This window comes from Chelonia mydas, chromosome 6, assembly GCF_015237465.2.
Source record: "Chelonia mydas isolate rCheMyd1 chromosome 6, rCheMyd1.pri.v2, whole genome shotgun sequence".
NCBI classification, from domain to species: Eukaryota; Metazoa; Chordata; order Testudines; family Cheloniidae; genus Chelonia; species Chelonia mydas.
In genome coordinates, this window is record NC_051246.2 from 47,830,983 (window position 1) to 47,845,277 (window position 14,295).

General features: G+C 39.1%; 1 protein-coding gene across 7 annotated transcripts in view; it reads right to left on the reverse strand.

Moving 5' to 3' along the window:
• The window catches only part of GAS2 (growth arrest specific 2), a 156,904-nt gene that overhangs the window by 69,701 nt on the left and 72,908 nt on the right, over window positions 1–14,295 (reverse strand). For all 7 annotated transcript variants that reach the window (XM_043549147.1, XM_043549150.1, XM_043549149.1 and 4 more), the window contains one exon: window positions 4,220–4,361. In XM_043549147.1, coding sequence (XP_043405082.1) covers window positions 4,220–4,361 — 142 coding nt within the window. The remainder of the gene's footprint in view (window positions 1–4,219; window positions 4,362–14,295) is intronic.

Sequence of the window (14,295 nt, forward strand, 5' to 3'; positions counted from 1 at the left end):
TGTGTACACACACTATTTACACACTTCAGGATTTATACCCTTTAAGGACCTCTGTAAAATCAAGTTGCTTGATGACATGATAATTGTACTTGCAAAAATAAATAGAATGCATCATTTCTTCTACTTCCTTACCAAACATCCTGCATTCTTACCTCAGTCCCACAGGTGCTGAGCACTCCGGCCTTGCTCCAACAGAGCACTTAAGCTTGTACTTATCCTTTTAAGCACAAGAGCAATAGCTTTAAAAATATACAAGAAGTCTGAGGGGAGAAGTGTAGGCGGCAGTGGTAATCCATTTGGATGTATATCTTCGGAAAACAAATCCCTAGAAGTCAATTGTTTTCTTTTTACAAATATACTCCTAAGAAGATTCCTATGCAATGGACAAATGCAGACCCTGGTGTAGGTAAAAGTTCAGACTTTCACATGAACCTGAAGACAAGGGGTGATATCTGGGGGACTATTCATGTGCTTAAATACCTTACTGGATCAGGTCCAGAATGCTCAGTACCTTGCAGAATTGAGGCCTCCCTAACTCCCAAAACTCCTATTAACATCAATAGCGTGTAGCTCTTTGGGGAAGTGATTATATCTGCTTCTGTGTTTATAGAGTGCCCAGTTCTGAGGGAGGATATCTGTGAGTGATTATCATCTAAGAAATAGATCATAATGGGGGCTTTGGATGCACAGGGAGTACATATTTGTGCCACTGTTATGATTTCCATGATTTATTAAATGATTTTTTCCTCCCTCAAGGAGGAGGATCCAAATTTAATAAAAGTAATAATAAAATAATTTATATTATCATTACTGTTATTTATCAAATGTGTCCCCAGTTTTATTCCCTCCTGCAAGGGACTCAGGGCATTTTCCCATTATTTCATCATAAATTATTTAAACATTTTCAACAACTCAACAGAAACATTATCAAAATCATCCTCATGAAATCAGACACAGCAAAAGCAGAAAATTAGAGCAAGAGCTTAGATTTAAATAGGACAAGGACAGGGAAATATTCTAAATATAGATGTAACAGTGGTTCTAATTAATTAAAGCAGGTTTTATATACCATAGGCAGGCAAGCAAGATAATAAAGAAGAGAGAGGACACAATCAGGTAGACTAAGACCAATAAACTGAGGACCATGGAGACTAGATGAGCAAACATTTGCTGTACCACTGACAATTTACACAGGTTTTACACATCAATTTGGTTTATTACAAAAACAAACAAACAAACCAAAAAACCTGTTACCTTAGTAACCACCCCATCTCCAGAGCTATGCAGTCTCAAAGACACAAAGATCTTTCATAAAGCAATGCAAACACCAGTATGTCATGTGCAGACATATCTCACCACTTTTATATTTCTTAGTTTCACTGAATTTTTATTTGCTGTCTCGAGGGAAAGTGAATGTAAAGGTCTATAACAGCAGTTGTTATTTCTACTGCATTGGCCTCAAAGGCCCTAATCAGGATAAAGATCCCATTGTGCTAAGAGCTCCAGCAAAAAGCAGGTAAAAATACCAATTCTCATTGCTTGACGCTCTATAATTAAATGGACACCATCAACCTGTGATCTAGACCATTTCAGAAAAGGAGCTCATATTAGTTTCAGGTCCTACATCTGACACTGAGTCACCACTCAGTTCTTCCAAGTGTTCTATCCATTAGCATGGATATCTTGCTAGACATTAATACTCAAAAAGGGGTGGGGGGGAAAACACCACCAACAGCAAAACATGTTTTTAACAGACCTTTCAACTAGTCAACAAAAATGAGTTGCTTAATCAAGTTCTTCTAATAAAGGTTGATCTGAATTGTACTTGATATATTCAGGAATACTTTAGCTTCCTTTCTTAAGAGCGGAAGTTGTGCAATAAGGAAGGTATCTTGTACTTGTATTTCAGTGGAATTGGAAGGGGCACAGCAGGCAGCCAATGGCAGCACTGTGTCTGTGAGCCAGGAGTGGGGGGGTAGAGGAAGGGAGATCGTATCCAGGGACTTACTCTTCACACAGATAATAGAATAGCCACAGATCCAGCTGTCGATCTCACAATATCCATACATTTAGGGGTCTATTCCTCTTGCTCCCCCAAGCACTTGCAAACCCTTCTGTCTCAGATATTCCACAGCTTCAGAGCTTTGGAAGTGTGATCATTCTGTTTGCCTTCCATGTGATTTTTTTCATGGGAGAAGGATGATTAACCCAAAAATACAATTAACCTACATAAAATGTGATAAGATACAATCCACATATCTTCAAAGCAATATCCTCAAAACTGGTATTTGTCAACACATGCTAAATACTTCTCTGCCAAACGTTTTCCCCACAACAATTCTGTGTATTAAACAAAACAGCGTAAGAATAGAACAGATCAAGTGAAAAGTGAAGCAAAATCCTTTCACAAATAATAGTGCTCAAAAAGCACAACACTAGAACAGAAGGGGAACAGATCAGTTGCAACAGAGATAAGGCTTTACTTATACAGTCAAAGATCTTTTTGAGGAACTGAATACAGAAGCCTCTTGATGCATTACAGTGTGTTCATTTATCCTCAGTAGAAACAGATTAGTCTCATCAAAACAGCTTTAGGCTTTTATCCGAGTTCAGATCACAAGCAAACAATCGATTCTCTTCATCTTGTGTTTTCTACTGAAATGCAATCTTGAGGCAAAAAGTTGTCCTACATTTTCTTTCAAAAGAGAAGAGTAATAGGTATGAAGCATTATTAGGATGATGATTTAGCTGAAATAGTCCATTCTTGTAGTGGAGCAGCTGCCGGCACGAGTGTTGAATATCACTCTCCTCCTCAACTGCCTAGAGGAATCAGCTGAAAAGAAGACAGTGTGGGACGGGGAGAAGAATTTCATATTCTCTCCCTTCCTGAGATATACCTACCAAATCTGTGGTATAATGGTGAATTTCCTGCAGCCAAAACTGTGAGCACATTTGGACCCTACTCTCCAGAGACAAAAAGAATCATCTTATTTGGTGAACTAAGGAGCAAGAATTTCAGGCCATTCTAATATTAGGGATTTGTACAATTAAAAAATGTATCTAGCATAAAATAAATCTTTGTGCAGGGGGCAAATACAAAGCCCGTGTACCTCTCAAGTCCAGCGTACGTGGGATTTAAGTGGTGCATAGGTCTTGTGCCCATCCCTTGCAGGGGGGTGCATGCAGACTCAGGAGCTAGCACAGTATTTTCTTCCTCCTGATTTCTGTCACAGCTGCTTTTTTTAGTTTTACATTATTTTATTAGTAGTAGTATTATTACTATATCTATTACTACAAGATGAAACTCAGTTGTACTTTACTGCAGATTGCAAGCAGTGTCTAAACTTTAATGGATCTTGGTCCTGGTGCTTAATTAATTAAAATTTTCTGACCAATGATAAAGTTCTAGTTCAGAAACAGATTTTTTTTCTTTTAACCATCCATTTTAACACGAACCACAATATCATGGAGGAATTTGGTCATTAATAACTACTATGTATCTAAAAATGGCATGGTCTCACATATGTAGATATTAAAATATGACTAATTTTGAACATTCCATTGCATACTCTTATGCTTATAAGTGTCTGTCCAGATGCACCCCCTTGCCCCCCTGGCACTCCATCAGGTTAGCAGTAAGTGGTGAGATCCAAAGCTCAAGACGGCTGTGGCCCAGCCAGGATATCACTGATAGGGGATTGCCCTTTTAAAGATTCCCCCTTCCCCATTGGGTAGCAGTGGCCTAGGGCACTAGAGTGTCTAGTGCCATCACTGACTGTGCAGTTCTTACTCAAACTGAATTGCCAGTGAAATAAATAGGAATTTTGACTGATTAAGGGCCACAGGTTAAGTTCCTGCAATACATTAAGCAACTTTATTTCCAGGTTTTAAAAACACTGTGTTGGTATTTTTCTTCCTAGTCATCTGTTTTTTTAAAAAAATGAATATAGTATTTTGAAATGCTATTTAATCAGCTTTAGTAGATCACACTATACTTCTAACATATGTGACAAGGCACGTATGAAAGTTAACCATCTGCAAAATGTCCACCTGGACCAAAAAGATATTCAGTAGCCAATCAATTTTAAACAGCAGTGCTTTTGCCTTATTGGTTTAATCCAACTCCCATTAAAATCAGTGGTAGCACAACTGACCTTTTAGTAGACACTATAAAAGCAGAATTTTAACATTGTTGATTACCATATAAGCAAGTACGTACCCAAGCCTTCTGATTCAAATAGGCATGTGTCGTCCACCCCCACATCTCTGCACCAGGATAAGAAATTTGCTGTGTTGTCTCGTGCAAAAAAAGACCCTGAAGGAGCATTGGCTTTGCATGGAATCTTCCGCACTGGCAGGGTCTATAAAAATAAAACAAAAACCCCTCATTCTAGGTATATGATATTTGGAAGGGCAGTATTTGTACCTAGGGAACATGAAATCACATCATGCAGGTACAGCATAGATATATATGTATTGGGTCAACGGTCACTCTTGCTCACTCCCTAAAGAATTACAGCCAAAGATAAATAAATAGTACAATCTATCTGGCACAAAAGTATTCGCCTGGCAGAGCTTTTAAAAGTACCAAGAGATCGACCCAAGATGTGAAGTTTGGATCTGGATCAGTACTAGAACTTTCTCCAAGTTTGGGAGCTTGGAATCCAGTGTTTTGGTTCAGCTAACGGAATAAGAAGTCAGCTGTTAAGTAAGGATCCAGATTTGGATCTGAACTTCCCCCAAATTTGGGGCGGATTGCGGTCATTTATAAAGGTAATAATACAGTTTTGAAAATACTGTATTCACATCTTTCATTAGTAACCAAGAAACACCTTAGGAACAGGGGTAGCGATGCATGTGCTAGAGTCTTTGGGACTGTAAAATTCTGAACAGCTGACTTTCCAAGCCCATTGAGTAAAGCACACACTATCATCCCATACTTACAAAATCAAGGACTAGGACACAGCCAGATTCTCAGATCAATGATACCAGAGTAATTCTAACTAAACACTGATTCCAAGGGAGATACTCCAGATTTAGTCAGGTATAACTGAGAGAAGAATCTGGTCCAAACAGAACGACTAGCACAGAAAAACTGAGGGAGTGTTGTACCCTAGTTGCATTTGCAAGAGATACATGCAAAGCTGCTATCAATAATTTTAATTTTCATGTAAAGCTCATTTTTATGGTGTCAAAAGCTATATCTGCTCTAGAAGGCCAAATAAGCTGAGAAGTAACCATTCTTACCCCATAACTTTTCAATGTTGCCCCATCACTGAGAAATTCAGACCTCAAAATTATTTTTATTGTGCAGCTTTGCCATTAAAGTGATTTATGGAGTATCTGCTTCTGTTCTGGAGCTAGTTGTTAGATCCAATAGCCATTAACTAAAGAACTGAGAAAATGCAAATGGTGTCTGTAGCAGTTTCCAGTTCTATGTCCAACAGTTAGTATCAACAGTCCAAATAATTCTTGAAAGCATCACATAAATTACTGCAAGAAAAAAAATCAAATGACTTTAGAACGCTTTCACCTGACCCCCAGCTGCTGGCAGCACACTAATTACAGGATTTAGGAACAGCTGGCTTATGCGGGGCAGTCGGGGGGCGGGGGCGGGAAATCAAACACTTATCTTACTAAAGTTACTTGCAAGACTTCCATTGACTTCACCAAGACCAGGATTTGGCCCAATCTTTAGGAAAAACTCTATGAAGAACTGAGATGCAGTTTGTATAAAATATGTTACACAGCAGTAGTGTATAATCAAGATAATGCACCCAATTATTTGTTTTAATATGACCTCTTTGTGCTGCCCCAAAAGTACAAAGAAGCCATAAAGCTGGCCTAACTAGCCAATTCACAGTTTTTGCAAGATGTCTGCCCCTGCAAAACTGCCTCCTGGACTGTAGCCTAGAGCATGCTGCTATGCTCCAGAAATGCACAGCTCCAGACACATCCACTAAGTGACAGGTACAGCTAGGAGTAACTCCATAGCTGTGGGACTGAATAGGGAGAGGAGTGGTATAAAGGCCACATATATCCATGTTCCTACATGTCAGCTCCTGGGGTCCTGTGGCAAGCACAGTTTAGCTGAATTCAAGAATTAGGCCCAATAATTTTGAGTTATACAGTTTTGAAAAAAGGAATTATTCCTTTTGTTAAGGACCAAAGGACGTAGTGTAGAACAGTGCAACTTCCCAAATACCATTAGTTTCACTAGTTTATTTTAAATAGTGAAAGGCATTGGAATATAGGTTTTAAGAAAAAAATTATTACTGATGCTGATGACACTCACCTATATATCTCATTCTGAACTGATGGAACCACTGCTGCTACTAAAATGGCAGAATGCCTACAGGAAATTTGCTCTTGGATGAAAAGCAGCTGGCTCAAACTGAACCCAGGCAAGGCTGAAGTGATGCAGGTCAGAAAGGGGAAACACTTTGAAGATCTAGCCAAAATTCTGTCTCCACCTTCCAACGAAGCCATACAGCCCCATTCATCAAAGTGGTGTGAAGCCTTAGGGTCTTGTTCGACTCCTCACTAAACTTAGATGATCAGGGAGCATCAGTTTCCCAAAATGCCTCCTTTCACCTCCAGCTTGCCAGGAAACTTCATCCCTTCCTCCCAGATGAGGACCTGGCTACAATGAGCCATGCATTTATCATCTCCAGGCTGGATTACTGTAACTTGCTTTATCTGAAGCTGAAGAGAATGCTCAGGCTCCAACTGGCACAGAATGAGGCTGCCCGCCTACTCTATGGCTCAGTCCCCCATGAGCAAATAAGGCCTGTGCTCAAGTCCCTCCACTGGCTCCCAATCAGCATCCAATACCAGTTTAAGACCATGGTCCTAATTTTTAAGGCAATTAATGGATCAAAGCCCAGGCATACCACAGACTGAATATTGATCTATGAACCCTCAAACAGCTGTGCTCCTCTGGAATAATGCAGATCTCAAAGTCCAGTACAAAGCATGTGAAAGCTGAAGACAAAGTATTCTTGGTCAAGGAGGCTTAGCTCTGGAACAATTTTCCACAGAAGATCAGGTGAATCCAGAATCTGACCATCTTTAGGAAATATTGCCAAGCCTTCCCCTTTGAGAAAACTTTTACCACCATAAGAAATACTCACAGCTTGAACTCCCCTTTTATTCCCAAACTCCTCTCAACCCTCCCAAAAAACCTACCCCAAGCAAAAGTCTGACACCATAAAAGAAGTTACAGAGACTTTCTGAAGTCCTCTAGGGACTTTCCTAATGCTGTTGATTTTACATGCAGGGCTCTTAGATAATATGATGATGTGTGGCAGTATAAAACTCTAAGATCAATAGAGAGAGTTTTGCCAGCTCCTGATTTTATTGCAAGTCTGTTGATATTTGGTGTTTTTTCTTAAAGCTCCAGTCCCAAGAGTGAGGTGTGAATTATGTGCGAATCTCAACTTTTTTATTTTTAAGTAGGTTTCTAGCCCTTGTGGGTACAGAGAAAAACTTTAAAAAGTGAACAACAGAGACAAACATGTGAGGCAAATAAAAAAAGAAACACATCATTTATTATTTTTTAAAAAATCTTTTCATTTTTAAGCCAATTTCATTATTTGGGGAACCTGTCTCATAATTTTGTACAAAGGGGTTGGCAATACCAAGGATGCAATACATAAGGCTTGATCTCACGGAGTAAGAGTCAGAGCAGATATGGAGCATGGAAAAATACTCTTGAATTTAAGTAAGAGTTTGTTGATCACTGTCAAGGTTCCTCCCCCACTCTGAACTCTAGAGTACAGATGTGGGGACCTGCATGAAAACCTCCTAAGCTTACTTTTACCAGCTTAGGTTAAAACTTCCCCAAGGTACAAATTAATTTTATCCTTTGTCCTTGGAATATCCACTACCACCACCAAACTCTAACTGGGTTTACTGGGAAACGTAGTTTGGACACGTCTTTCCCCCCAAAATCCTCCCAACCCTTGCACCCCACTTCCTGGGAAAGGTTTGGTAAAAATCCTCACCAATTTGCATAGGTGACCACAGACCCAAACCCTTGGATCTGAGAACAATGAAAAAGCATTCAGTTTTCTTACAAGAAGACTTTTAATAGAAATAGAAGTAAATAGAAGTAAAGGAATCACCTCTGTAAAATCAGGATGGTAGATACCTTACAGGGTAATTAGATTCAAAACATAGAGAATCCCTCTAGACAAAACCTTAAGTTACAAAAAAGACACACAGACAGAAATAGTCATTCTATTCCGCACAGTTCTTTTCTCAGCCATTTAAAGAAATCATAATCTAACACATACCTAGCTAGATTACTTACTAAAAGTTCTAAGACTCCATTCCTGTTCTATCCCCGGCAAAAGCAGCATATAGACAGACACAGACCCTTTGTTTCTCTCCCTCCTCCCAGCTTTTGAAAGTATCTTGTCTCCTCATTGGTCATTTTGGTCAGGTGTCAGCGAGGTTACCTTTAGCTTCTTAACCCTTTACAGGTGAGAGGATTTTTCCTCTGGCCAGGAGGGATTTTAAAGGGGTTTGCCCTTGCCTTTATATTTATGACAATCACTGTTTGAAATCCTTCCCAGTCCTCCTAGCTGTCCCCCTTCACCCCACTACTAATGTTTTTCCCTTCCATTCTGTCTTAGGTTCCCATACTGAGAAGTGCTGAGTTGAAGTCAATAGAAGTTCCTCTTCATAGGATTGGGCTTTAACAATATTAACAATTAGCACTAGTCAGGTTTCTAGAGTAATACCTTCTTCATATCAGAACAATCTCAAAGAGTGAGTGAGCATCAGTATCCTGAGGCAACTTCACACTTTAAAACACTGACTGCTTCGCATTTTCAATTGAGTTCTCCTTCGTGACCTATACCCTTCTTGGTGTTGTATTGAAGCATTCATCCATCTCAACCCAATCCTGCACTCCTTCCTCAGGTGAACTCTCAGTGAATGAGAATTTCATTGGAATAAAAAGTAAAGTACAGAGCTTTCAAAGGAAAAACAACAATACAAAAGAAAGCTAATCAAAAATCAGTGGTAGTTTTATCAGAATAAGGATTCAGGGCCAGGCTATGCCCTTCAGAAAGCCACCAAAATAGAGAGAAATCTTGAGTTTTATGGAACTGAGTCCTTGATGCTGATAGTTCTCCTTATGAATACAAATAATACCACTGTTTCACTCAATATCATTTCCATCAGACACACACTGGTCCCAAATCTGACCTCACACTGCTGCAAATCAGGAGTAATTAATGGAATCGGCAGAGTTAAAATAATGCAAGACCAGTGTAATGAGTTTAGAAATTGGCCCAATGTCTTATCATACTTTTTTACTATAATCAAACCTTTGAAACATATGTTGTTAATTTACAATAGCTCCAATATATGCGTGAATTCGAAAATGTGGTGTTTGGCAACATTATTCATTCATTTGACTCACTAGACCATATATCCCCCAAAACCCAGTCTGATGCTGCTATGTGAGCCTATTGACACAGAGCCAGATCAGCTGATGTAATTGAAGCTAATGGAGAGAAGTCATTTACATCACTTGAGGATCTGGCCCATTGTGTCCCTACAGATATGTGGATGATCATTTTACTCAGTTAGTTGTGACATTAAGAAGATCAGATGAACTCACCTCACAAAATCTGGATACCTTCTCATTTTAAAATCACTTTAGGTGTGTAATAACTTCATGCAAGACTAATTTAAGAACCAAACCTTGGTTGACTCCCACCCCTTGATAGGTAATTAAGAAGGCGGTGTGCACAAAGCTTCCTCCTTTGCACACCTGGGATAGGAGCCAGCCAGGATTGCAATCCCTGTGCTAAGAGCCTCCTGAGTGTTTACTATCCCAAAGAGGGTGGGAAAGAGTCAGAGCCTCTACATTGAGCGCAGAGCTGAGTAGGTGTGAAGGAGAGCATGCTGCACATGAAGAAGGAGAGTGAAGCATGCATGATACCTTTTGTGCCAGGGATCTCAGGGAGGCATTATGCATTGCTGAGGCACAGTGTCTTCCAGAGCTCACATGTAGAGTATTGTGGCTCTGCATCATCACCAACACATGGTGTCACCAACACAATCTGACTCTAAACGTTCTGTTTCTGTGTCTCCTACTTTAAGTAGATGGCAAAGCCTGGATATAGAAATGTAATTGAGTATGGCCATTCAGTAATGTATCAGGCCCATACCGGGTTTGTTTCAGTACATAATGTTTATTTAATGTGCTACCCATAAATTAAATATATTCACCTTGACAATTGAGGTCAGCCCCTTAACTGTATCAGTCAAGCGAGTTTCACTGTGAAAGAGATATTTTCATGAAGCTAGCAAAATCTCTTACTTTTATAATGATTAAGACTTCTAGATTACACAATTTATATGAAGATCTGCTGAAGGCAAATTGCAAAAGTGTCTAGCTTCCTGAACTATTAAGCTTGTCTGACTGCTATGTTATCGAGTCTAACCAAAAGACATCTTGCCAATGTCACTGACAGGTGGCCTGAATAAGTATGAAATCAGAAGTGACAAGCAATGGCATGTAAACACAAAACATGTGCTAGATTGGTGGTCGGGAGGGTGGGGTTGTTTTGCTTTATAAATAATTCATGGCCTCCCTTCTATTTACTCAGATGACAGAACTTATCAGTACAAACGATATCACTGTCAAAAATGCTTAAAATAAGACTACAGAACAGCAAAGTACCATTCAGCCTAAGCTATCTTACATGCTAAAGAACTACATCATGCATTGAATATATATCACATTATATTCTACCCCATTTCCCACAAACTTAGGGCCCAATCCTGCTCCCACTGAAGCCAACCGCAAAATACCCTTTCATTTCAGTTTCAGGAGGATTGGGCCAATTCTGAAGAATCGCAAGGGGATACCAATATTTTCTTAACACCTGATACAATTCCCTGCCTCCTTTTAAAAATAAGCCTTTTTTTATTATTATTATTTTCAAATCTATTACTGTAAGACCCAACTCTAAAACACATGAAAGTTCTTATTAAAGACAGGTTTTATGCTCAAATATTCTTTACTGATTTGTTTAAATGGCTTGAATGTCTCAAAAGTGTTTTGTAACAGATCATTCAGAAATAATTAGGTTTCCATATGGCAAGAGTGACTTTTGTTGACATAGTATAGTATATCCACTGTTACTTTGAAACAGCAGTGCCCACAATTACTCCTATCAAATATCACGAAAACAGGTCCCCAGTTACACTCTTTTTACAGTCTTGTCTTGTTGATGTACATACATGTGGTTTAATGCAGGATGTGAAAGTGTGAGTGAAACAGATGACGTAATCCTGGAAAAATGCTGTTAGGTTCACTTCTATACCCCAGAGAGTCTCTGTTTCACTGTGCTGTGAAATCCCATGGAAAAAGAAATGTATTTTTATACTTTTTTTTCCAGAATGAGATCCATAAATAAATGTTGTGTTGTGTTTTGTTTTGTTTCTAAAAAACTATTTTCTTTAAGCAGACTCAAAGCAGGTTTGAAGGCTTCTGATAATGGCTACATTCCTTTTATTCTCTCCCCCATTTTTGCCACAAAGTACAGGGAATATATGAAGCCATTTTTAATGCTAAAAAAGGGGGTTATAGCTGGCTAGGCACTGCCGCAAAAAGTTCTATTATGTTCTGAATTACCTACAATATCGAAAAAGGGAAGAAAGAGGTATTGTTAAATACTGCAGTATTTACCCACAGATGTATACATCTATGATAGTTATTCTGCTAGTAAGGGATATGAATTCACACTCAAAGGAAACAACTAAAAAAACTCATTCCAAACCATTTCACTGTCTCAGCTTCGTATCTTCTTTCATTCTGCCCCTATATTTGGAACAGGCTCTCATTTCTTGTCCTGCAAGTACCACCTTCCTCCTTCTCAAACCCCTTAAAATACACTTTCTAGCCTAATATTTTGTCTGAATTAGTGCGTTATAGGCAGGAAACACAAAAGCAGAGTTTTGCCATTGACTCACTGTGGCCAGGAGTTCTCCCCTTGTCCTTCATGAATTGGTGAAGTGTGAAATACACTTAAGGTTCAATTCTGAAAACACTTACTACCAAGTGTCATGGGTCCTGTCACAGAAGTAAGCCATGTGCCTAGCAGTGTGTGCAGGACAGGCCCCTTACTGTGCTCCGTAAATAGGAAGGAATAATAAACTGCCTACGTGTGAATAACAAACAACACAACTTAAAACCAGGCAACATTTATGCAGTTGCTATACTCCCATTCCCAAATGGCCTTCCTAAACCACCTTAGTACCCATCCACAGCTCACAAAAATGTTGCCCCCAGTGCATTCCAATTGAGAGCTGGAAGAAAAAAAAATATGGTTCCAACTGCTGTATATTGGTACTGACCCTGAATTTGGCAGTTACATCTACAAGTGTAAGTGAGTATGAATTAAACACTGTCTAAATGATCAGAGAACAATCAGTGGGGTAAACAATCCTCTCTATCAAGCTGCACCCAGGTTCTTTTTTATTTGTTATTGTGCAGAGCACTTTCAAGAGGCACTAAACAGACTAACACCGCAAGAAACTATTAACTTTGACATAAAATTAAAGAGCTAGAACTAGCCACCATAACATCTCACATCACAAAAAGTGAAAGCCTCAATTAAAAAAAAAGTTAAAACCTGGGGCAGCTGTAGGTTAAGACCAATGGCCACTGGGGAAATCTTAAAAATGTAAGGCTGGAAGGGACCATGAGAGGTCATCTAGTCTAGTTCCTCAATGTTGAGGCAGGATCAAGTAAACTTACCTAGACTACCCCTAACAGGTGTTTGTCTAGTCTGTTCTTAAAAACTTCCGGTAATGGGGATTCCACAACTTCCTTTGGTAATCTATTCCAGTAACCGAGTATCTTTATAATTAACAAGTTTTTCCTAGTATCTAACCTAAATGTCCCTTGTTATACATATAAGCCAATTAATTCTTGTCCTACCTATAGTGGACCTGGAGAATAATTGACACCATCCTCTTTGAAAAGTCCTTCTCTCAATCTTTTTTTTTTCTCAAGACTAAATTTGACCAGTTTTTTAAAACCTTTTATCACTTTTGTTGCTCTCTTGTGAACTCTCCCCATTTGTCTACATCTTTCTTAAAGTGTGGCACCCAAAACTGCACACAGCACTCCACCTGAAGCCTCACCAGCGCAGAGTAGAGCAGAACAATACTTCCCACATCTTACATATGACACTCCTGCTAATACACCCCAGAATTATATTTGCTTTTCCACAGCTGCATCACATTGCTGGCTCATGTTCAATTTGTGATCTACTGTAACCTCCAGATCCTTTACTGAAGTACTGCCATCTAGCCATTTATTCCCCATTGTGTAGTTGTGCATTTGATTTTTTCCTTCCTAAATGTAGCCTTCTGCACTTCTCTTTACTGAATTTCATCTTGTTGACTTCAGATCATTTCTCCAATTTGTCAAGGTCTTTTTGAATTCTAATCCTGTTCTCCAAAGTGTGAGCAACCTCTCCCTGCTTGGTGTCATCTACACATTTTATAAACATATCCTCCATTCCATTATCCAAGTCATTAATGAAAATATTGACAAGCACTGGACTCAGGACATACCCCTGCAGATACGTCTCCCCCAGTTTAACAGTGAGCCATTGATAACTATTGTTTGAGGATGTTTTTCAACCAGTTGTACACCCATCTTATAGTAATTTCATCTAGACTACATTTCCCTAGTTTGTTTATGAGAATGTCATGTGGGACTGGGTCAAAAGTCTTATTAAAATCAAGATATATTATGTCTATATCTTCTCCCTACCTCCATCCAAGGGCCCAGAAACCCTGACAAAGAAGGAAATTAGGTTGGTTTGGAATGATTTGTTCTTGGAAAATCTGATCTGGCTAGTTATCACACTGTTATCCTCTAGGTGCTTACAAATTCATTGTTTGATAACTTGTTCCAGTACCTTTCCAGAAATTGAAGTTAAGATGTCTGGTCTAATTCCCCAAGTCCTCCTTTTTCCCCTTTCAAAGCCTGCAATCATGAGACCATTGATAAAATCACTGAACAAAAAATGGGACCAGGAAGAGTGCCCAGAACAATAGAAAAATGGCATTTTTTGTCAAAATACCAAAGAAAGGCAACCTAAGCAACTGTACTGACTGGTGAGGTGTTACAGTCTTTTCAATGATAGGCAAAGTCCTTTGCAGTATCATCTTAAGCAGAATAAGGGAAGAGGTTGAGACAAAGATAAGGAAGAGCAAGATGAATTTCAACCCAGAAGATCATGAGCTGACCACATT